Source organism: Stenella coeruleoalba, assembly GCF_951394435.1.
Source record: "Stenella coeruleoalba genome assembly, chromosome: 15".
In the NCBI taxonomy this organism is placed as follows: domain Eukaryota; kingdom Metazoa; phylum Chordata; class Mammalia; order Artiodactyla; family Delphinidae; genus Stenella; species Stenella coeruleoalba.
In genome coordinates this window covers 18,797,821-18,823,228 of record NC_137161.1, presented here as the reverse complement: position 1 = coordinate 18,823,228, position 25,408 = coordinate 18,797,821, and the positions used below count along the sequence as shown (strand labels likewise).

The 25,408-nt window shown below is 38.6% G+C and overlaps 1 protein-coding gene across 1 annotated transcript in view; it reads left to right on the top strand.

Annotated features, from left to right (window-relative positions):
* Nucleotides 1-25,408, top strand: part of TOP1 (DNA topoisomerase I) — an 85,117-nt gene that overhangs the window by 11,505 nt on the left and 48,204 nt on the right. The window contains exon 3 of the mRNA XM_079944610.1: nt 18,444-18,546. Within this exon, the coding sequence (XP_079800736.1) occupies nt 18,444-18,546 (103 nt within the window). The remainder of the gene's footprint in view (nt 1-18,443; nt 18,547-25,408) is intronic.

The window sequence follows — 25,408 nt, the reverse complement described above, 5'->3', positions numbered from 1 at the left end:
AATAGAAGAATAAAAGTTTAGTTTTAAGTTCTGTGTATTTTCCATTATCTTTTTGTATCAGATACCTGTTTTGCATGAATTTTAGGAAATTAGTTTTCAGGTTTCCCCGAACAGGTACATTTGTCAGGGTGACTAGAAACGTTCACATTCTGTGCAAGAGATTCATATGACAGTAGCTAATCAAGTATTTGCTTGAAATAGTTTAAATCCTTGAATGCATTGCCTAAAATAAAAGCTGTGAAATCACCATCTTATTAAATTTGAAGAACTGAAATCTTAGAGGTTAGACTCAGGACTTAAAGTCCTGGGAAACTAATTGTATGAAACATTTCAAATATATTACTATTGTTACTCCTTCCTAATCCATGAGGTGTCTTGATACGGGCAATACATGAAAGCTGTTAAACTCCTCAGAGGAAGGTTCAGAGTACATAGTAGTGTTATGTATAATGTGATTTGAACACTAGAAAACTGATTGAGACTAAACGTTAGCTTTACTCTGCCTTATTCTTATAATCAGTGTGTTTTCGCAGGAGTAGATGCAATGACAGTAGTTCTTGCTATTTAACATCGAAATTTTCACAGTTCTAGTTAACCAGGAAAGAACAAAAATGGGGAGGAGGAATACAAATTGGCTAGTCTTTGCAACTGCTGGCTTGTTACACTTGACTTCCAAACTGAAAGCTCTCCAAGGCCACACAGCCCAGCTCTGAAAAGTCTCCCAGTTAGCTCCCTTAGCATACAGAAGTCCACGACAGACAGACGGGGTGGGCTCAGTGGAGATTCAGCTGATGGTGGTTTGACCATAATTAATTACTCTTTCCACTTAAAAATCAAATCACCTTCTTCCTCCCTTGAGTGCAGTGTAATATAAAAATCACACTTCCACAGAAGTTTATAATCTTTTTACAGATGTTAGCACCCTCCTAATCTCAGAATGTTGGGAAAGTGGTCTATAAGCAGAAATGTGCTTGTTTTCTCTTTGGGGAAACAGATTTTAGTGGGCAAACAAGAAGCTAAAAATTTTCCCTGAGTAGTCCTGAAAATGTTATAGAACTTATTTAGGACTGGAGCTAACTTCTAGAATTTAGATGTCAGGTAGTGTTTGTGTTAAGCTCAAATTTTTAGGGGAAGAGTTCAAAGTTATAGTACAATATGATGAAATATGTCTATAAGTGACTGAAAACAGTGAAAGTGTTTGCATAAGTAAGACTAGCGGACTATCAAACAGAATTCATCCTGATTGCACATGTGTAAATATGCATGCCAGTAGGTGCTGTTGTACAAAAGTGAAGATAATTTTGCTCAGTACATTTACTGAAAACTTGATATATTTTTTTAAAGGCCTTCTGCAGCAACCCTGTTTCCCAGAAATGAAGTTCAGTGTGCGTTCTTCTCCCAGAAGTCTATGATCATGTTTTGTTCTGTTAAAATATTCCTTTTTACCCTGGAATGCCTCCTTAGTGTTTAGAACTTGGTACAGTTTAGATAAGTATATCATCTCCATTTTCCTATCTATTTTTAGGAAGGCATTAAGTATTGTAAACTCCTTGAGAGTTAGAAACATCTCAGAGCTTGTTTCAATATTGAAGGCATAGTCTTAGATACTCAGTTTCCTTTCCAGTGAAATCTGTCTGCAATCAACACTTAACCCCAAGCCAGAAGTAGCCACTTTTCTCTGGCTTTCACTGAGCCTTTGTTGTCCTCTTCCAATTTTTCATTCTAGGCTTTAGAAATATATGTGGTTGGCTTATTACTTACTAGGAAGTGGGCAAGAGCACTATCTCATCTTATATGGTCAATACAGATGCTTTTAACAAATGTTTAGTTGTGAAATGGGATCCTCCCTCTCTCCTAGCTCACCAACTGGTTGAAAATCAAGTTAGGAACATTGAGAGCTTTACACTGAGTTTTCAGTTCTTAAGCTAATTTGCATAAGAATTACCTGGGAGTGCTTGGTAAAAATACATATTCCTAGTCCTATGCCTTGAAGTTGATTCTGTTGTGGAGCTATTGAGAAATCTACATTTTAAATATATCTTTAACAATTCAAAATGATTCTAATACAGGTGACCCATAAGTCACCTTTGGAGAAACTGATCTATGTGAACTATTTTATTTGGCTAAGATCTGTTTTGTTTCATTTGATTAAGGTACTCCATTGGTCTAGTTATTAAATTTACAGAATTTTTAAAAAGGCATCAGAACAGTGTTTTCCATATGTTTATAAATGCTTATTACTTATCTCACTCTAATTTAAATAAATATCTTCTACCTTTCAACGAGCATTTAGATAAATAGCAGAGATAGTTAACTGCCTTTGCAGCTGTTTAACTATGTGTCTCATCAGAATCCTAATCCTTTCTCCTACTTCCATGTTTAACTAGCCATTATTTGATCCTGATGTCATCTTTTAAGATTGGTTGACTAAGCGGAGCATGAAGAGTGAGAGGCAGTTTTCATGCTAGTGTTCGTAGGATGTTGAAGGCAGGGCTTGAGGACGTGAAGTGGAGCGTAGTTTAGTGGAATGCTGTGGATCTAACCTGTGGAGGGCACTATCTTTAGGTTAAACTAGGGGTCTTTAGTTACTGATGGCACTGATTGAAATGGGAGGATTTGAATAGAGCAGTGGTTCTTAAAGTGTGGTTTCTTGATCAGCAGCATCAGCATTGCCTGAGAACTTGTTGGGGGAAATGCAAATTCTTGGCCCTCATGCAAACCTACTGGCTCAGGCTCTGGGAGTGGGGGCTCACGGCCTAGGTTTTACCAAGTCAGCCAGGTGATTGATACACACTGAGGTTTCAGGACCAGTGGAATAGAGTAAGATTTGAAGTTCACCTTCTCCTATTGCACCTCTCACATTTTTAGGAGGAATGAAAGACAGTTGAAGTCCATGTGCTCACCAGTGAAACATAGGCTTTGGAGTGAGATAAACTTGGATTCAACTCTCGGTAGTTGGGTGGCCTTGAGCAGATTATGACTCTGATTCATATGAAGCCTATAACTAGTTTTGTAGTAATTCAACCTCTTAAACAGTGTTCCTTGTTTTTTTCACAAGGCCCATGTCTGGGCCTCAATACTTGTTTGATACTTATACTTCCTTATAGTTAGGAATTTGGAGTAATTCAAAATGGGAGCAAAAAATAGGAGCCAGTTACATGATTAGCACCAGGAAAGCTTCTAAAGAGCATATATGTATTCAGGCTTACACTTTCTGTAGCTAGTTACCCAGAGAATGACCTGTGCATTTCAAGCACAGTCAGTAGTGATATTCTGGACAAAAAGGGCCCGTTGGCTGAATTAGTAATAGGATGCATGAAGCAACGCATCAACACACTTGATACCTTTATGGCCAGACAAGGTGTGGACTTGGGGCCGTTTGAGGCCCACGCCCATTGGAAATGGGCAGTTTAGGCTGAGCTGGTGGGTTCCTATGCAGCACTGGCAGGAGGTTTGTAGTCACTTTCACTACTTCCCAGGCATTAAGGGCCCACTTAATAGAAGCAAAGGAAGGCAAGCCTGCAGGAATGAGCCTGTCCTAATTGAGCTGGCCTGAGAAGGTACATTTTCAGGTTAGACAAGTCCTTTTTCTCTTTTAAGTTCTGCCTCCTAGGAAAGGAGAAGCATTTTCAGTACGGAAATGTCCTTGTGAAAACATTACTCACTACAGAAGAGTATGTAAAATGCAAATAACCCTCTTAAGGATCTTGTACTGGTTAATTACTTTCAGAGGCAAAAGTAAAAAATTGCAACTTTGTCTTGCGTTTAGAGAACAAAGATGAGTTAGTAAAATGGGACTTCCTTGCCATACTCCTGAAGCTTAAAATAATTGCTCTATCTGGTTTAACTTATACCTTAGTGGACTAATGCCTTAGTTGAAATGTTCTCTGGGCAGCACTCGTTGAGTCTCTGATTCCCCTGGAACTCTGCAGAAGCGGCCTGCTTTTGAGATGGCAAACTTCGGCTGACCTTAAGGAACTACACAACATAGTGTCTTGCCGTGTAGGGAAAAGGCCCCTGACTGGGCTCCAGCAGAGGAGTCACTGGTGGAGTGGAGAGTGCTAGGCAAGGCATCAGGACACAGGAAGTCTCAGTCCTGGTTTTGTCAGCACTGTCCAGTGGAATTTTCTGTCATGATGGAAATTGTTCTTGATCTGTGCTATTCCACATGGTAGCTGCTGGCCATGTTGAGCCTTTGAAATGTGGCTAGTGTGGCTAAAGAACTTAATTTTCAAGTTTTATTTTTTCTTTAATTTAAAGTAGCTACATGTGGCTAGTGGCTTCATATTGCACAGCACAGCTCTAGGTAAAATTTAGATAAGAGCAAAGAGATTTGGGTTTAGATTTTACTTGGAATATGGGAGGTTGGGGCTCTTGGAACTTCAAAATCCAAAACAGGTATGAATTTATGTTATGAGTTTGAATAAAGAACTTCCTTCTGTAAGTCTACATTGCCTTATCCTGGGTGACATGCTAAGAGGATTTATGACTGGTAAGTAAAGTTGAGTTTACCACAGCAGTTGGAAAGCTCAGACAGTTTTCCATTTTACTTGACCCCTTTAGTGCTACACAAAGGTGAACATTTAAGGTACCTGTGGATTGAATAAATTTTCATTTTATCTCAGCAACCCTATGAGATAGGTCATGTCTGTTTTGTAGTTGACAAAAACAGATTAACTTACGTTTACATATAATACCTTATGGATCACTGTCCTTTAAAATGGTTGGTTTTAGCTCACAACTTAATTTGAAATTGCAAGTTTTTAGTATGTTGCTATGACAAGAAGTTAATTCATATTTGTTCCACTGTAGTCAGTAATAAATTAATGTCTCACTGTAAGTGGTAGAGAATCTAAGATTGTCCAGGCAAGCAAATAGCACCCAAGATTTTAACTCACCCAAGGTGCTGCTTATAGTAAAAGCAGATCAGAACTCAACTTCTCCACCCCATTTGGGGTCTTCCTGTCATTTGTACGCTCACAGTGAACATAATGAGTGAGTGTTGACTTACTTATAAGTAATCTAGTCCACCATTAGCCAGACAATCTTAGTCTGGTGGAACAAAGTGAGATTTTATAGCCTTGACCACTGGCGTATAGTGAACGTATGAGGTCTTAGAAAATAACTTGAGTAAATTGCTTAAAGACCAGGGACAGATCCAGTTTCCTTCAGCTTTAGCTTCAAATTATGATCTGTTATTTTTGAGGGTGGGAAGACAAAATGGAATTGGGATAAAATAAGTAGCTGAATTTTGAACATTTATTATCTCCACTTTTGAAGAAACTGAGGCTCAAGGCTATAGTTAGTAGTAAGCCACACAGCTGGGAGGCTAATCGAAGCCTGTCTGATGCCACAGCTTGAGTTCTTAAATGTGACACAAAACAAGGTAAAGGGGAGCCTGGGTGACTCAGTTGCCTCCTGGGAATCCTGGTTTGTAGTGGAGTGACCTGTGTGGTATCAGACCAAGGACTTGCATTTCTTAGAGCACTTGCCTTCATTTAGTGGATCCTTATCAGACTAATATCATTGACTAGAAGGCTCTGTTACAGTTTAATGTGTAATCCTTTCCTTATTAAGGAAGGCTTGCCGGCTTGTGCAGCAGAGACCCCTGGATAATTTATTTTTAAGCAGTTCACCTTGTGCTTGGAGCCAGTTACTCCAAAAATCAGTAAAACTTCTGTTTATCTGAGTACTCAAGAAAAAGGATCTTTTTGTTAACCAGGGATTTACTAGACCCCGCCCCCCCAACCCCCTTATTTTAGAAGGATCTCTGAAGTCTGCTTATATACTAAGGAGTTTCATTGGAGGTGGTTAGGAGTGTGAACAAGTGTGATGTTGTTACCACTTCAAGGGGGATAAATAACAAATTTAACTAGCTTGCTGCTTAAGAAGCAGAATTAGCAGTGGGCTCAGCCTTGGCCTCCCCTTCAGAGTTCTCATTCGTGTGACTGACTCTGTCTAGTTTTGTAGAGCAAGTAGATTTTAACCACTTTTAAATCAAGTATGGCCATTCACGGGCTGTTTGAAAGGAGGAGAGAAGAGGGAACCAGGCTGAGCATGGATATCATTTAGGGGAAAGCCTTAGGTAAAGCAAGGAGGATATTCATTTACACACCGAGCTTCAGAATGGCACCGCTCTCTCTACGGGGGCATTGGGGATAGTTTCTAGTCACTGTTAAGTAATTGCAGAGTTCTGAAAACTGTGCCTTCACCGAGCTTCAGAATGGCACCGCTCTCTCTACGGGGGCATTGGGGATAGTTTCTAGTCACTGTTAAGTAATTGCAGAGTTCTGAAAACTGTGCCTTCTTTTGTATGGCCCATGGTGTTTATATTTTTTTTACTGGTTGGGGAAAAAATTATTAAATACACCTGAAACTAATATAATGTTATGTCAGTTATACTTCAATTTAAAAAAAGAATATTATTTCATGACACAGGAAGATTATATGAAATGCAAATTCCAGTGTCCATAAATAAAATTTTATTGGAATGCAGCCATGCTCATTCATTTACATATAATCTGTGGCTGCTTTTGTGCTACAGTGGCAGAGCTGAGTATCTGCAACAGAGATTGAATGGGCCACAAAGCCTAAAACTATTTATTACCTGTCCCCTTAGAGAAAAATTTTGCTGACCCCTGGCTTGGTGAGTAGTGCCAGATGCTTACCTTGCTGATTCACACTTGTATGTATCACAGGAAGCTCACGGGACTCTTTTCATAAAACTTGGTAGCCTCGGGCTTCCAGAGGAATCTGTATAAGCCAAGTGTCAAAAGTTTACTGTGAGCTTGCAGCTTCATTAAGTCTTATTCTATCTTTTTTCTAGTCATTCATCTTCTCAACTGAGTCCCAGTGGCAGGACTCAAGTTACCTCTATCTCTAAGCACGTCTGTGCCCGATGTCCAAACAACAAAGGAAATTTCTATTCTAAAGCACCTGACTACCCTACTCCTTATCTAAGTTGGGGTAGCTGTGTCACCCCTAATGTAGCTCTTCCTTCTTCCTTTCAAATAGGGGCTGGGAAAGTAGCAGGTGAAAACCTCTTTCTTCCTCAGTTGTAGAGCCTCAGTATACTCAGCTGTAAATTTAAAAAAATCCCCAGGGACTGACTCAGCAAGCACCTTGTGCCTGCCTTTTAAAGGAACAGAGAGACCCAGTTGAAGTAGAAACTGAAAATAAAATCGGTAGCATGTCCATTATTGTAGGTGGCTGGTACTTGGTATTAATCACTGCTCAAAGGACCAAGACATGACAGAGCAGGGTTTTTCAAAATATGATTATAGATTATAGTCACCTGGAGAGCTTGTGTTAAAATACACATATCTGAGGATGATCTTATTCCCAGGTCTCACACATAGGAAAGTTTGAGAACCACTGCTCTTAAAAGAGATTTTTTAAGCATTTAGATTTTTTTCTTTTTATCCTAATTTGTTTGAACTAAAACAATTTTTAAAGATCATAGAATTCTTGGGACTGTAAGTGTAAGAGATCAGTAGAGGTCATTTTACAGACTAGAAAACTTGAGACCAGAGTAGAGAAATAAATTACCTAGGACCCCGTCATGACATTGCATGTTTTTTTTATTTTTAATGTAATCAGTTGGTCCCTGGGAATAAGAGCCAGAGGAAGAGAGGAAGATGAACTTGAATTTAAGGAGCATAATGGGAGGAGTAGGATGGGAGAGAAGGTTATAAAACAAGTTAAAATAGGGTGCATAGACAGGAAGGGACTGAAAAGACAGATTAAGGTAATTGTAGTGTTGTAAAAGCATAAAAGGAGTCCAATTTAAATGAGGAAGTGGACTGGAAGAGAAAACATCCTATGACCATTTAACCCTTTTTTGTATGAGGTTGAGGCCTAAAGCACACCAGTTGGCTGCTTCATGGTGTGTCTTTTCCAAGGCAAGGACATGGAACAACATCTGGCCACTAATCTTACAGAATTGCTGATGTTTAAGAACGAAGATAGGTCCACTTAGGTGTTTTTAAGTCAGTTTGTGGCATTTCTTCTAAGCATATAGACACTTGGGAAGATGTTGTGATTGGTTTTAGAATTTGAGATTGTGTTGCAGAGCTGGTAAAAACAAAATGGAAAATGCTAGACTGCTATCTTTGAGCAACTCTTAGTCTTTTAATGCATTATACTACTAAGTTTCTGATGATGAAATTTTACCAAGTATTGAACATTGAGGAGAAAAACTTAAGTACTTTGCAAAATATTTGGCAACCTTCATCTGATTGTTTGGCCCTTTCTTTGACTTGGCATCTATCACTTCTTATGAAGGTACCTTCCAGCTGCAGTATTGAAGTCTGATTCTGGAACTTCATGGGGCCAAGTCCAGGGAAACTTGGGAGACCCTTATGGAGACCCTTTTTTCCCCCTCCCTTTCAAGAGTTACTCATTTAACAGCTGCTGGGTTGGGGTGATTATGATGCTTATTATGGGACTTCATGAGACCAGAGACTTGGTACTGTTTTGCCACACCTAGAACAATGCCTGACACAGAGTTGGTACTCAGTAAATATTTGAATGAATGAATATTGTGAACCCCAGCTTCTTTAAGGAGAGAAGAAGAAATACTTACATCTGCATTTTCTCCCTGGAGTTTTTTGTGTTATTAGCTTGAGAGTACTAGGTCCCTAATGAGGAAACCCCATTAGTTTCAATAATGAACAAGTCAGTTCATGACAAAAGGTCTCGTTTATATACAATACACATTTGGGGAGAAAAAATGATAATTTGGACTTTAAAAATTGGAAATATTACTAGTGTCTTTCTTTAGAGCTGAATCCTCCCAACATTTTTCTTTTAAATTCCGGAGCTCTTTGAACTTTTAGCCATAACAGCCTCTGTCTTGCATACTTTGAAAGGCTATTAACTATGCACTGGAATTTTAGAAATGTTGTCTGAGAATCACTGTAAAACAGTGATAAGGACTCTTCCATGGGCTGCAAATTGAAATCAGCCACCCATTAAGATGGATCACAGACTGGATTTCCTGGATTGAAACTAGATCAACATTGATAAAGTCTGAATTTAGGCAGCTGTGTGGGGAGAGAAGGAAGGGTAGAGTTCTCTCACCCCGTCAACCCATCCCCCTTTCAGTGACAGGCTCTCAGTCTTCGTGACTGCTTTTAGTTTGGCATTAAGTTCCTGAGGAGATTCTTGCACACCCCTGATACTGACCACACTCCGGATGCCAGTCTTTATCATTGAGACCAGCTTGTTGTCTGTCCTAGACAAAAACAGTCTCAAAGTGTTAGAACATACTGGATGTAGAGTGTTAAGTAGAAATGGGGATTTTGTTAAAACTCCAGCTTCTGGGGATGCGGTATCCATGGGTTTAAAGGTCAGGGAGGGAGGAGAAGATACAAGGATTTATCCCAATAGAAGTGATTTAATAAATGAGCAGGTGATGAATATCTTCTTTAGAAAATTAATTTCTCTTTTTTTTTTTTAATATTTAGGCTGTGCTGGGTCTTAGTTGTGGCACGCAGGATCTTTAGTTGTGGCATGCAGGCTTCTTAGTTGTGGCATGCATGTGGGATCGAGGTCCCTGACCAGGGATCGAACCTGGGCCCCCTTCATTGGAAGCACAGATTCTTACCCACTGGATCACCAGGGAAGTCCCTAGAAAATTAATCTTTTCACCCACTGTTTTCACCCAAATCGTTCCACTGTCCACTTTCCTAAGGCACTGGCTATATATCTGTGTGTCAGAGATGAGCAGAGATATCTTTGACAGTGTTGTTTGAGGGCCTCTTTGGGGAAGGCATCTTTTGGTTGAATAACTATTCCCCACCCCCATCCTCCACACACTTGACTATCTTTGAAGGAAGAGCACATGATATTTTACAGCTACTGCTTTAAGTCTCAAAACCTGTTGTCAGAAGTCAGTGTAAAGAGGTCTCCCTCAAAGCTTGGCAAAGAACCCTTCTTTATACCAGAAAAGTCTCTGCTTTTGTTTATAAGGAAGCAAAGGACTCTCCTGCTCTGATCTGATTACCCTAATCATTTAGAAGAAGGTTGGAGTGGTAAAATCCTTAAAGATCATGGAGTAGTTGATAAAATGGTCAGAAATCTTTGCCTTTTCTCTCTTAACAAAATGTAAATGTTTGTGCTTGGGTTGAATTGTAGTTGCATTAGTGACTTAATGCAGCTACCTAAGTCACCATGTAGCTTGTAATAAGCTTGGTAACACTGTTAGCCACCTGCTGATAACCACTAAACTCATGCAAATATTTCTACCTGGGGGTGTTAACTGGTTTAGCAGTGTATCCCTTAAAACCAGTAGGTATTTTAGGCTTCTGGGTACAGGATTGTTAGATCAGGCCAAAATTTTACTTCTTTCTTCGTAAGCTGCATCCAGGAAAGAAAATCAGACAGCCTTTTATTTATCGTTCGCTGGTCAGGCAAGGTGAATGGGCATGGTTGCCACCTTAAATGCATGTATAAAACCTGAACCCTAAGTTATTTGGAATGATTGGGTAGGCTTATTTCAGTTTGATGTAAATTAATCATGAAGAGGGGTCAGTAACAATTGTACCTTATTGACAGTTGTGAACATGTTTGGAATTTTGTGAAGATTAGCCAGGAATTCTATTACAACCATACACAAAGAATCTGATTGACTTTTGAAGTTAAAATTCTTTCCGGTCACTTAAATTTTCTGAGCCCCAATTTCTTCATCTATAAGAGAGGTGAGTTTACTGAGATTACAGGTATCAAGTCAATGATGAACAGATTTGAAGCTCTTAATCACTAACCTATGCTGCCTTCTTATAGACCCAGTAGTTAAGTGACTTTTACCCAAGGTCATACAGTCAGTGGTAGAACAAGATTTGAACTGGATCTTTTTCACTCTGTTGAACCAGTCTGCTTCCTTCAGAGGTTGTTTCCAACCTTCTGTGCTTGTCTGTTATGTCTCTAATCGTCATTAGGGTTTAACTATGATCTTTTGTTCTAACGGCATCGTTCTTGAACTTTTTTTCTTTTTTCTCTGGCCCTGCCGAGTGACTTGTGGGATATTAGTTCCCTGACCAGGGATTGAACCTGAGCCCTCAGCAGTGAAAGCGTGGAGTCTTAACCACTGGACTGCCGGGGACTTCCCATTCTTGAACATATTTAACAAAGTGTTTTATGGACTTGGCTTCCTTTTTCATATAATTTGTATATGTGTCTGGTTTCCCTGTGAGGAGTGAACTCTTCATCTTACACCGTTATACTGATTTGGCTACTTGGGGCCGGTTCTGGACTGGTTTCCAAACCTGCAGCTTCATTGTCATCCTGGGATTAGGCCAGCTTTCAGGTACTTTATAACAGTTGGATCAAATTTTGCTGGATTTAGTTGATACTGAAGTTTCTTATTCCTAGGTGTTTTGTTTCTCTTCTGTCTAAGCAGAGGATTGGGACTCTAAAGCTACAAGCAGTAGAAGTGTATCTATATCTTTTTTAAGAAACTGCTTTTGGGACACATGGTTTAGAAAAGCAAATTAAATATAACTCTGGGATTTTATTTTCTTGTATGCCCTGACAAGAATCAACTCTACCATTTCCTAGCTGGCAGGAAGTACATCACACTTAATTTTGCTCAATCATGAGAAGATACATTTCTCAGTAATAACAACAACAACAACAATAATGATAGTAATAATAGGTAGTTGACTTTCATGGCTCATCTGCCAAGAATTCCCTCTAGAGAGGGAATTCCCTCTACCTTGCTAACTCCCTCTTAGCCTTTAGCAAGACTTAGTTCAAATACTGCCTCCTCCAGGAAGTCTGTGTTAATGCCTCATTGCCCTGTTGGATCCAGGCTCTTTATTTCTGTTCTCCGGTGGAATCAGATTGTTTCTCCTCATTATATTACTTTTCACTTGGAAACAAAGGAGGCAGGTAACCCAGATTCATTATTTTTACTCTTAAGACTTGTTTCAAAATGCTCATAATCCTACTACCTTACTACCCTTTCTAAAAAATAACAGGGCAGAAAAGTAGAAAATTCTACCATGGTGTAAGAGACAGAGGTAATGACACCCATGTGTTTCATGTGTAGACATTTAGAAAAATGTCTGTTACCTTTTTAAATATAGGAGCATCATGATGCAATACAAACACTGTTGCTTTAAGGTCAATCATTTGACATCCGAGATTTTTGGAGATAGGAAAGGAATTTTAATCCATTTTAGCAAGTCTAAAATTAAGATTTCTTCTCTGATGACCTAATTTTCTCTGCCTTCACATATACATAGACCAGCATAAATTTTCTGCTTTTAAAATATATATTCAGGCTAAATTCCTAGATATGGATTGCTGGGTTAAAACAGAGTATGTGAGTTAGTTCTGCTGGATATTGCCAAATTCCCCCTCTATACGAACCATATGCACCTTTTCAGAGATGTCTTAAGAGGCAAAAATGTGTATTAGATTTGGTGAAATCAGTACTGCCCAGAGTTGTGAAAACTAGAGGTAATACATAAAGCATACTACCTTGTGCAGAATGCACCCTTAGAAAGGGATAACTATTACTCTTGTGTGAAATTGGGAATATTTCCTTATCGTAAGAGTAGTAAGAAAATTGAATGAGACAGTGTAAGTACTCTAGCATGGTTCAGCACCTATATTAGTGCCCCTTTTCTCTTGCTTGCCGATGGCTGTTTGGGTTCATATCTTAATTATTCCTGCAATCTGAGAAGACACAGATACTTACCTCTTTTGTCATTTGGAAGTCTCTTTACTTAAAGTCTTTGTTAACCTCAAGGAACATCTTAGGTGACAATAACAGAAAATGTTGATTCCTGTTCTCTCTCTCTGTTCATTGACATACCTATTCTTAGGGAGTAACTCTAGTTAAGTTAGAGTGAAAGGAATTAGTTGTTAACATCTTCTCAAGGCTGCCTTATTTCAGGGATCGATCTTCCTCCCATGTCTTTATCTTGAATTTTTGAAGGCTAGGGTTTGAAACACCTGTCATCAAGAGGTTATTGGGTGACCAGAATTCACAATGAATGGGGTTTTCTGGTGACTTAATATACGGTGGTTTACACCTTTCATTTCTAATCTCCAGTCAAGTTCAAAACAATTCTTTTTGCATTTAACAGATGCTTGAAGTGGCAAGATCCTTTCTCCAAAACATTTTAACAATATCTATTCTTAGATGAATTCCAGATAAGGGAAAGAGTATGTACTAAAAGTAATATTCAAGTCCATTAGTATGCTGTCTACATTTTCACTTTGGGGATGTAGATTATTGTGCCCTTATCGGCATCTCTTCTGACCAGCATCTTTAGATTTCCCAGTGTTAACCTTAAATACAATATGACTTCAGTTAGTTTCATCATTTCTTCACTCTTTTTGTTCTCTTCGTTTTTGTTCTGCACAGCTTTCCTGTGTCTTCTTCCAAGGCACCTTGTTCTCGTCACCTCGACTTAAAGTCTTTGAGTCTTCTTTGACTCTTCCCCTGCATTTATTGATTACACATACCAGTGAGTTCCTGGAACTGGATTCTACTTCCTCATTTTCAACATGCTTTTATGTTTTCTCCTTTCTTCTCAATCCCTTTGTTATCACATTTTTCTAGATTGCTTCAAAAACACTAGCTAGTTATTTTGCTTTTACCTTCTACCCACACTGCCCTTCAATTAATCCTCCTTAAGTATGGCTTTTATTTTGTTCCTTTTCTGCTTGAAGTAGCTCCTTGTCATCCTGAGAGTAGGACACCCTGACTTGGGTTAATTTCATCTATCAGACTTTATCTCTTACTGCTCCTTAACACAAATCCTCTCTTGAACTAGGCTGGTCTTCTCCTTGCTGTACTCTATATAAGAAGAAAAAATAAGGGATTGAAAGGGACGAAGCTTAAAGATAGTGTTTAACTTTCTATTATGAAAAGTTTCAAGCATATTTAGGTAGAGAGTAGTATAGTGAACTCCCACGTATCTTATCTGCTTACTTCAATAACTATCAACCTCTTGCCAATCTTGTTTTCTCTATTCCCATATTGCTCCAATTTTTTTTTTTTTTTTTGCCTGAGAGTATTTTAAAGCTAATTGCAGACATCCTTCACCTGGAAGTACTTGCGTATGCATCTTTAAAGGTTATTTATCTGTCAGTTTACATAGTGCAGATCATCTCTATGGTGGTTTCCCTGTCAGTTGGTAATTTAGCTTGTTTACACACTTTTGGTGTTCATGAGATGCCTCATTCCATTTTGCCTCCCTGTCATTTCTCCTCAGAAGGCCCAGGCTGCCATGTGGAACTATACTATAGCTATTCAGATATTTGAAGAAGTTGTCACATATTATTCTTTTTGGTACCTGTCACAGCACACATAGCACAATTTGAGCATACAGGAGACATGTAATAACTTTTAAAATTAGGGGCACTTGGGTTTCAGATCTTTGACCTAGGTCTTACTTGCACTAGTGGGATTTTCAGCTACAACTTTAAGTTTCTTTCTTTAAGTTTCTTTAAGTTTCAGACATTTTGGTTTTATGTTTTTAGATTAGCAATTGAAATAATTGGGGACCTGGCTTTCAAAATTGATTCTAAGGTTTTGTGCACTTAAAACAACGTTTTGGGCAGACTGGTTATCTAAAACCTACCTGGAATTATTTTCAACTTTTACTTAGTTTTCTTTTTCTTTAAATTTAGTGCTTTTTAGTGAGCTAATAATATGTTTTCCTTGTGTACACCAGTACTTGTCAAAATAAATTTTTTAAGCTGGGTAATTTTAAAAAATAACTTCTTTATTTTATTATAAAAGTGACTCATCGGGAAAAAATTGGAAAACAAGGCAAAGTATACATACAGAAACTCAAACTGCTTATAAATTTACCACCCAAACTACTTTTAACATTTGGTGTCTATCTTCTAGTCTTTTTGGACATGTTTCTGTGTTTGTTGAATTATACACAGAGTAATTTTTTTTTTAATATATTATGTCCCTGCCATATGCTTGTGCCATAATAGCAGATCCTAATGTTCTGTTTCTTGTTTGCTAAATCTGGCCTGTAAACAAAATCAAACAACACAGACTTCATTCCAGGTTGTAGTGCTGGTGGCATGTTTTGTCATTATTGTGGTTTTAACCGTAAGTGCTAGTTGGGCATAGAAGTAATGAGGGTATTAATTATCGTCAAGTGAACAGGGGCCACCAACTTTGTATCAGATTGACTCAGCATTTTAAAATTGTAGACTTGAGATTTTCAGAAATTGGAGGGTTCTTTATGCTACATGGAAGATTGGGTTCAAGTCCTATTTCTGACACCATATGATTTTATTTTCCCATCTCTGTGGGATGAGAATTTCTTACAGCTAGGTGTACGGTCATGCAAATTTCTGTTTCCCTAGGGCCTGGCACAGAATAGATACTTAATGGATTGTGCCAAATGTGGCTTCTTTTTTTGCTGTGAGCCAGGAGTAGTGTGAACACACACATTGCCTATACATTATTGTTAGTTATCTATTGCTATTAAACATGTTATCTCAAAATTTAATGGCTTAAAATAACAAACATTTGTCTTACACAGTTTGTGTGAACCAGGAATCCAGGAACAGCTTAGCTGGGTGGTTTTGGCTCAGAGTCTGAGACTGCGGTCATCTGAAGGCTTAATTGAGGACCCACTTCCAAGGTGGTTCATTCGCGTAGCTATTGTCGGGAAGTTTCAGTTCCTCACCACATGGGCCTCTCCATAGGGCTGCTTGGATGTCCTAACAGTATGGCAACTGGATTCCTCCAGGGCAAGGAGAAAGATCCAGTGCCTTTTATGACCTGGTGTTAGAAATTGCACACTGACATTTCCACTTTATCCTGTTTTTAGGAGTGAGTCACTAAGTCCAGCCCATATTTAAGGAGAAGGAAATTAGGCCACACCTTGAAAGGAAGAGTATCAAAGAATCTGTTGGACATATTTTAAAACTACCACGTGTGTTGGATACATAAACTTCTAATTGATTCATATTCAACATTGGGGTCACGTGTCCCCAGTGAGCTGCATTTTTAATATGCCCTTGGGTTAATTCTGATACACTAAAATTTGAGAGTCACTAACTTAAAAAAGTGGAGAGAGATACCATGTTCGTGGATGCAAAGACACAGTATTTTTTTTTTTGCGGTACGCGGGCCTCTCACTGTTGTGGCCTCTCCCGTTGCGGAGCACAGGCTCCGGACGCGCAGGCTCAGCGGCCATGGCTCGCGGGCCCAGCCGCTCCGCGGCATGTGGGATCTTCCCGGACCGGGGCACGAACCCGTGTCCCCTGCATTGGCAGGCGGACTCTCAACCACTGTACCACCAGGGAAGCCCCACAGTAATGTTTTGATGTCACATCTCTCCAAATTGTCCTATGAACACAAACTCCCAGCTGGCTTTTTTTTTTTTTTTTAAAGAAATCAACCAACTGAATCTAAAATTTATATGGAAATACAGAAGACAGAATAGCCAAAACAATTTTGAAAAAGAACAAAGTTAAAGTACTTGTATTACCTGATATCAAAACTTACTATGGAAAAAAGCTCTACTGTGAAGCTTTAGTAGTCAAGATAGTGTGTGTGTGTGTAGGATAAAATGGGGTCCAGAAACAGATCGATGATTATGTGGTCATTTCATTTCCAGTAAAGAGGCCTAAGGCAATTCAATGGAGAAAAGGCAGTCTTTTCAAGAAATGGTGCTAGAACAACTAGACATCTTTATAGATTAAAAAAATGTTCCCTGTCCCTTACCTCTGTAAAGCTCCTAGAAAAAAAGAATATTCACAATACACATGTCTAACCAAAAATTTGTAATGGATAATGTATAAAGAACTCTTACAACTTAGGAATAAGACAAATTTTTTTAAGTGGGGGAAGGATTTGAAGAGATACTTTACTGAAGGAGATATATGAGTGGCCAATCTGCACATGAAAAGTTGCCCATCATTTAATCGGGAAACTGGATTAAAACCACAGTGAGAGGGACTTCACTGGTGGCGCAGTGGTTACGAATCCGCCTGCCGATGCAGGGGACACGGGTTCGAGCCCTGGCCCAGGAAGATCCCACATGCCACAGAACAACTAAACCCGTGCACCACAACTACTGAGCCTGCACTCTAGAGCCCATGAGCCACAACTACTGGGACTGCGTGCCACAACTACTGAAGCCCGCGCGCCTAGAGCCCATGCTCTGCAACAAGAGAAGCCACTGCAATGAGAAGCCTGCACACCACAATGAAGAGTAGCCCCCGCTCATTGCAACTAGAGAAAGCCTGCGCACAGCAATGAAGACCCAATGCAGCCAAAAATAAATAAATTATTTATTTAAAAAAAAAAAGCACCACAGTGAGATACCACTACATACCTGCTAGAATGGCTAAAATTAGAGACTGATAATACTAAGTATTGGTGAGAATTTGTAGCAGTTGGAACTCTAATCCATTGTTGGTGGGAATGTGTAATGATACAATCACTTGGGAATACAGTTTGGCAGTTTCCTATCAGGTTAAACATATACTTACCGTATGACCCTATAACTTCACTATTAAGTATGTACCCAAGAGAAATGAAAACACATCTACACAAAGACATGTATATGAAAGTTCGTAACAGATTTATTCGTAAAAACCAATGCCTGAAAAGAACTCAAATGTCCATCAACAGGTGATTGGATAAATAAATTGCAGTGTATCCACACAATGGGATACCATTCTAATAAAAATCTAACCAATTACTGATACATCCAGCAACATGGTTGAATGTAAAAAAAATTTTGCTAAGCATAAGAAGTCAGACACAAAAGAGTAAATTCTGTAATTTCATTCATATGAAACTAGAAATGTAGACAAATCTAATTCATTGTGCTAGCAGATCAGTGGTTGCTTTGGGCTGGTGATGGAAAATGGGGATTGACTGGGAATGGGCACAAGGGAGACTTCTGGGGATGATGGAATTATTCTAAATTTTGATTGTGGTGGGGATTATATCTGTGCATATGTTTGCTAGACTTATCACACTTTATCTTTGAAATTGTATATCTTACTGTATAGAAATTATACTTCATTAAAGGTGATTTAAAAAACAGGTATCTCTTAAGGTTTGAATTTTCCAGAAGTTACATAGATAACCATCTGATCTTGAAAGTCAGTGTTCAAGATTTATCCCTTCGAATCATTTATGGCTTAGTCTTCATAGTACCTGATCTACGAGAAGAATACCAAACTGTTGCTTCCTTTTATGGTAGAATTGACTCCCCTCCCCTTCCTGCTTATTTGTAACACATCTTGGTTTTAGAGGCAGGGTAATGGGATGCCTTGTCTGGGCTGCTTTGTGAAATCTTTCCCTCCAATGGAATGTGCTGTTATGGCTACCATGCCATTTAAATCCTGTCATTGTGCTTCTTGACCAGCTTGTCAAGGTAGGTGGGCAGGAGATAGCTCATGACTGCTCTTTACTGACTCATCTCTTATGGTTACAGATTCTCATAAACACAAAGATAAACATAAAGATCGAGAACACCGGCACAAAGAACACAAGAAGGACAAGGAGAAGGACCGAGAAAAGTCCAAGCATAGCAACAGGTAAGGGTTGAACCAGCAAGTCCCTCATCATTCAGCAGTGGGTTGGCTATGGCTTGGCTCACCTGGAACAGGCCTTAACTTGAACCACAGGTAAATACCATGGATAGCAAAGTCAGCAGAGACTTTGATTCCAGAGTTGTTAAGAGGATGGCCTTGACAATTCAGGCTTCCTGGGGATGCCATTTTTCAGATCAGGATGTACAAAGCAAGTATGGTGAATTGTTAACACATGATGGCATTTAATCAAGTGTCCAGAGAGCTTGCCTTGATAAAAGGTGACTGGATTGGAGACTTGATATATATTTTTCTTATTTCCGTACTTTAAAGGGTATAAATTTAAAAATTCTTAACTTAGGCTTCCATGGTTTATAAGCCCCTGAAATCATATACAAAAGGTTGGGTATATGAGATATTCCAGGAGAGAACATTCCTAGCTTTCGTCAGGTTACCAGAAGAGTTCAGCTCTCACAAAAGCCAATAACCGCCAATGTAAATGAAACTCAGCGGTGCTGCCCTCTGGGATCCAAAGGAATCAGAAAGATGTTTTCTTGTTCATTTTGCTTCCATTTTTTTGATGTAGGAGACAAGTGGTTAAGCCCAGAGACTTAGGTTATCTTTGGATATAGGACCACTTATTGAAAATGAGGACTTAAACTTCCATTTTGAGTTAAAGGCAGTTGTTGGTGAGAAAGCCATAGGATATTCTCATAGTGGCCAAAGTTTTGGTAGAGGGAACATAAAGTTCAGTCATTTATTGGCACAAGTGCCTGTAGCCTAGAGTCTCTTAGAACTACTTCATTAGGTTGGCTTATTGTCTGTGGACAAGATATTTTCAACATAAATAATAGTCAAAAGTTTCTTGTCCAATATATACAGAAACCTTCTACAAATGAATAAAAATGAGGCAGATAATCCAACAGAAAAATTCATGAGAGGATTGAGTAAGCTCTTCACAAAAGAAGATATCCACATGGCCAATAAAAATACTAGAAGACGCTCAACATTATTCATCAGGGAAATGCAACCTCAATATAATATCCTACACATTGTAATAATGGCTAAATATTAAAATAACACTAATACCAAGATCTTACAATGATGTGGATCAATCCCATTTCTGATGGGACTATAAATTGTTAAATCATTTTGGAAAACTACTTAGCAGTGTCTTCTAAAGTTAACATATGTATACCCTGTAACTTAAGAATTCCGTTCCTGAATGTGTTCTCAACAGAAATGTGTGTATTTGTGCACCAAAGGGCATGTACAAAGCTATTCAGAGCTGCATTGCTTTTAATAGCCCCAAAGTGAAAATCTCCTAAATGCTCATTGATAGTAAAATGGATAAAGTGTGGTATATTCACATCTTAGGATACTATATATAAATAAATATGAAATAACTACGGTTAAAGTAATAAGCATAGGTGAATTCCACAAACCTATGTTGAGTGAAATAAACCAGCCAAAAAATACATATTGTATGCTTCAATTTACTTGAAGTTCAAAAACAAAAAAATTAATCAAGACCTTTAGAATTCAGAGTCATGGTTATCTTTGGGAAGGAAGGAAGGGTAGCAATTGTAAAATGGTATGAGGGGAACTTCTGGTGGGGTATCAATGGTATTTTTCTTAACTTTGGTGGTAATCACATATTTATCGTTATTTTGTGATAACTCTGAACTCTGCACATACGATCAGAATATAATTATGTGTATATGCTACTTTTATTTTTAAAAGTTATAAAAAATAAGGCTTATCAAGAAAAAAGATAAAGTGAGAATTCTAAGTCTGTTCTTTTTATGAGTAATGAAAAATTTTTAAATATTTTAAATGAAAATTTTAAATTAATAAGTCTTTGAATCATTAACCAGATTAATTTCTCTAGTGAGGATGTTTCTTCACAAAATCATCTATCACTCCTGTGGTCGGTCTTTTTCTTTTTTTTTTTTAATTCTTAAATTTTATTTCTTTTTTTTTAACTTTCTGGCTGCGTTGGGTCTTCGTTGCTGCACACAGGCTTTCTCTAGTCACGGCGAGCAGGGGCTACTCTTCATTGCGGTGTGTGGGCTTCTCATTGCGGTAGCTTCTCTTGTTTCAGAGCATGGGCCCTAGGGTGCGTGGGCTTCAGTAGTTGTGGCGCGTGGGCTCAGTAGTTGTGGTGCGTGGGCTCTAGGGCACGTGAGCTTCAGTAGTTGTGACACATGGGCTCAGTAGTTGTGGCTCGCAGGCTCAGTAGTTGTGGCTCGCAGGCTCTAGAGCACAGGCATGGTAGTTGTGGTGCGTGGGCTTAGTTGCTCCACGGCATGTGGGATCTTCCTGGACCAAGGATCAAACCCATGTCCCCTGCATTGGCAGGTGGATTCTTAACCACTGCGCCACCAGGGAAGTCCAGTTCTGTGGTCTTTCCCCACCACTCACTCATTTCTTACCACTTGATTATCTAGTTTCCATTTTCATTAGTCTAGTGATTTTAATTTTAGTAGTGGAATCCAGTCTCAGTTCACATGCATCTTTTTTTCAGTTTGTAGGTGTCCAGCCTATATTAATATCTACCAAAGTAGATTTGAGAGCAAAGAATATTGCCAGTAATGAAGAAGTTCATTTCATAATAATAAAAAGGGACCAATTAATCAGGAGGACATAGCAGTTATAAATGTTTATACACTGATATCAGAGCCTCAAAATACATGAAGTAAAAACTGATAGAATTGCAAAGAAAAATAATTCATATTTATAGTTAGATTTTACTACCTCTTTCTCAATTGATAAGCAGAGAGAAAAGCATTAAGGATATAGAAGACTTTGAACATCATCAACCAACCTGATTTAATTGACATTTATAGAATATTACGCTCAACAGTAAAATACACATGGAACATTTGCCAAGATAATACCATATTCTGGGCCCAGGCCTTCTCCTTGAAACCAGCTTCCCTTGGCTTTCCACTTTTCTGGCCACCTTTTTCATCCTCTCATTCCAGTTCACAGAGTGATTCTCTAAGTTTTTGGCTCTCTTCCTCTGCCACCTCTCTTGCCATTTACCCTTCTCTCACATTCCATTTCCAGTCTCCCTGAACTTCTTTTCAGTTCCCCAAACACAGCGTGTCTTCTGAGTACTCTAGGTTTTAAAATATGCTGTTACTGATTCTGGAATACTCTGTTGCCCTCTTAAGAACATTCTTTTAGTTGCAGCATAGAGTTTACTTCTTTCAGGTATCCTTTATGCCCTCCACCCTCATATTAAATTTTTATGAGTTCCCTCGCACCTTGAATATATCCCTATCACAGTAATTACCAGTTGTGGTGTTGTTGTAATTGTCTCTTTACTTTTCTGTGTGCCCTATTAGACTCTTGAGGTCCCTGGGAACAATGTTGGAGTCTGTTGTATTCATTTTACATCCTCAAGGCTTAGTATAGTACCTGGCAGATAGGTGGTACTTAGTAGTGTATGTTTATTGAATCAATGAGTGGTTGACCTATGGTTACACCAGTTACCATCTTCTCTCTCCTTTTCATATATTCTCAATTCTATAGGATGGTTCCCTTTGGCCATCCCACATTTCAAATACCTTTGTGTGTGTGTGTGTGTGTGTGTGTGTGTGTGTGTGTGTGTGTGTGTGTGTGGTGAAATATGCATAACATAAAGTTTGCCATTTTGAAGTGGCATTAAGTACATTCACCATATTGTGCAACCATCCCCAGTATCCATCTTCAGAACTTTATCATCATCCCAAATAATCTCTGAACCTCTTAAATAATACCTCCTCATCCCCCCTTCCCCCCATCCATTAGCAACTTCTATTTTCTATCTCTGTGAATTTTTCCACTCTAGCTACCTCATGTAAGTGGAATCATAAACTATTTGTCATTTTTGTGTCTGGCTTATTTTTCTTAGCATAATGTTTTCAAGGTTCATCCATTTTGTCAAATAACAGAATTCCATTCCTTTTTATAGTTGACTAATATTTCGTTGTATGTCTACCACATTTAAAAAAATTCATTCATCTGTTGATGGATACTTGGGGTTGTTTCTATCTGTTGGCTATTGTGAATAATGCTGCTAAGAACATGGGTGTACAAGTGTCTGTTTGAGTCCCTGCTTTCAGTTCTTTTGTGTGTATACTTAGGAGTAGAATTGCTGATCATGTCAAACAAGAATTATCTTGCTTGCCATGTTTATGATGTGCTAGTTGATGTGAAGTGCCAAAAAATGTGAGATAGTCTTGACCATGAAGAAAGAACTTCATCATCTGAGGAAAATGCTTATAGATCAGATGAAGAAAAACTAATTTTCATGTTACCTGAAATCTGTCCAAAAAGACTTTAAAAAGATAGAAGTTATTATTTAAACCATAAGCTTTTTTTTTTTTTTTTTAAGTTGAGAATTACGTTTTATTTGACGGACTTGCTGAGGACTTAAGCCTAGAAGACAGCCTCTCAGATGACTCTGAGGGACTGCCCTGAAGAGGTAAGGGAGGAGCCAGGATACATAGGAGTTTTTGCAAGAAACCAGGTTGTAGGAAGGTCAAAAGATTATTGTTAATTAAAGAAAAACAGGGACTTCCCTGGTGGTCCAGTGGTTAAGACTCCAGGCTTCCACTGCAGGGGGTGTGGGTTTGATCCGTGTAAACCATAAGCTTTTAAAAATGGATCTCTTACTCTCTGATACATCTTACTTCACCAACCATAATTTGCAATTGTGATGGGAGAAAAGATTAGGTAGAAGTGGCATAAAAGACTTTGGGATATAAATTTGGCCCTCTCCTGTTTTGCCAGAATCTCCTTTTTAAAAATAAAGGATGTAATTTTGGCATCATTTTTCTTGAAGAGTCCACAATGGTTTCTTGCCTGTATCTAGGAGAAGGCCTCTGGTCTGGTCTATCCACTTAGGTCTCACGAGATCTTGACTAGGTTATCTAACCTTCCTCAACTGAGCTTTCTCGTCTTCCTTAGTTTCCCCATATTAATACATGCTTCAGAAGGGACCCTGGGAGTCAATAAGTATGAAAGCTCTTTAACTGTGATCTGCTCTACAGATGTGAGGAGATAATATTTTGTACATCTATTAAAAGCATGCTTTTCCAAGATTATAGCATAGGCAATCAGGAATTTGTTCTATGCAATTTTGTGCCTTTTAATATTTTCTTCATTTCTAATCAGAATACTTGAGAAAACAGTAGCCTGTTTGCCAAAAGGCGTTGGAAGGACCTGCTCTGAGTTTCTGTTTATATATGACTAAATCTAGCCCTGGATCTCTAATTCACATGTGAGTAAGTTTAAGACAGTTTAACCAGATGATGTGTTGTAAGCAGACTTTTAAATGCTTCCTGTTTTGACCTCTCCTGACACACTACCTCTTTGCAACAAAGCAAGTGTGTTGGTTATGGTCCAGTAAAATCCTGTACACTGTGTTCCTTTTTAAGTGACTTCTGATCTTAACGGTAGTTTTGGGTTTCTTCATTTTTCTTCTTAGCACATTAAGGAAACCTTGAGGATTGTTTAATCACCTCTGAAGCCCAGAATAATTAAGATGTAGTATGTTCTGTTCCAAAATGCTTCACTTTAACACCTTGATCATCAACCCTGCCTAATTTTGTGGCTATCTGTATGAGGAAACAAGTTCTACAGTAATGTGTTTCTATATTCCCTCCTTCTCTGCTAGATATTAGCATCAGCCATTTTTCATTAGGCTACACTTAGGACCCAAATCCAGGAGGCCTCTTTGTTCTGCATAGTAATATGTACTGCATATTTGGAGTGTCAGAGGATGGGAAACAAGCCTTTTGAGAGCTAGAATGGGATTTAGACCTACCTCTTAGGAGATCCCATCTTATTCATATGCTTTCTCCTTTTATTATTCTAATTCAAGGTGCAAAATAGGGAAAGGGGTGTTAAAGATCATTCCACCTCATCTCATTTTTGTGTGGACATAAGTCTGAGTTGACATGCCCAAAGTCACATGGCAGGGTGGTAGCAGAGCGAGGATAAGAGACCAGGGCTTCTGAGTCCTAGTATGATTTTTCCCCCACTACATTATTCCTTCCAGTAAAAAACAAAACATAACAAAACAATCTCCCTCCCTAAGAAAGGTTCGTTGTGTTGCTAAACTATCTGTGTTTAAATACAAGCATCTCTTTCTCATATGCATATTGTCGGCAGCTTAGGTTTTAAAATGCCAGATCATTTCAGGCGCTGCCTCTTTCTTTGGGCCCCAAATCCCTAAAATTTTTGGCATTAGAAGTATTAATCTCATTAAATTCTGACCCTGTGAAAACCCCATCTCTGACTCTCTGGCCTATAACATCACAGGAAGTTTCTACCAAAGTCAAATGAAAATAATTTCTTCTGTTATTTGTCTCTGATACTGCTTCTTTCCATTAGCATTGATATTTAGCACTTGAGGTCCTTTAAAGCAATATATAAATCCTCTCTAAAGAAATAAAAGAAATACTCTTAACCAGATGCTAAGGAATCACTGGACTTGTAGGATCTCACCAGATACTTCTCTTGAAAGGTTGCATTCTTAGCATAAATTATCTTTAATACTAGACCTCTTATATATACAACATAATTAAAAGCAATTGCGGCGGGGGGAGGCTTGATTTTAGAAAACAAAGGACTGTCACATGTGAAACATAAGATTTCTCCTGCTAGCTTTTGACTGTGTGCATCTCTTGTCATTTTTAAACCTGACACTCAGGGTGGAGTGACAATTTTGTGGAAGGCCAGGGAAGATAGAACTACTGTGAAATAGTAAGGGAAGTGCTTTTCCAGCCACATTGGCAGTGCTAATTTATACAGTCAGTGTGAGAATAAGGATGCTTTTGGTTTCTGCTTTCCCTTCAGTTCCAAATCCTACCTG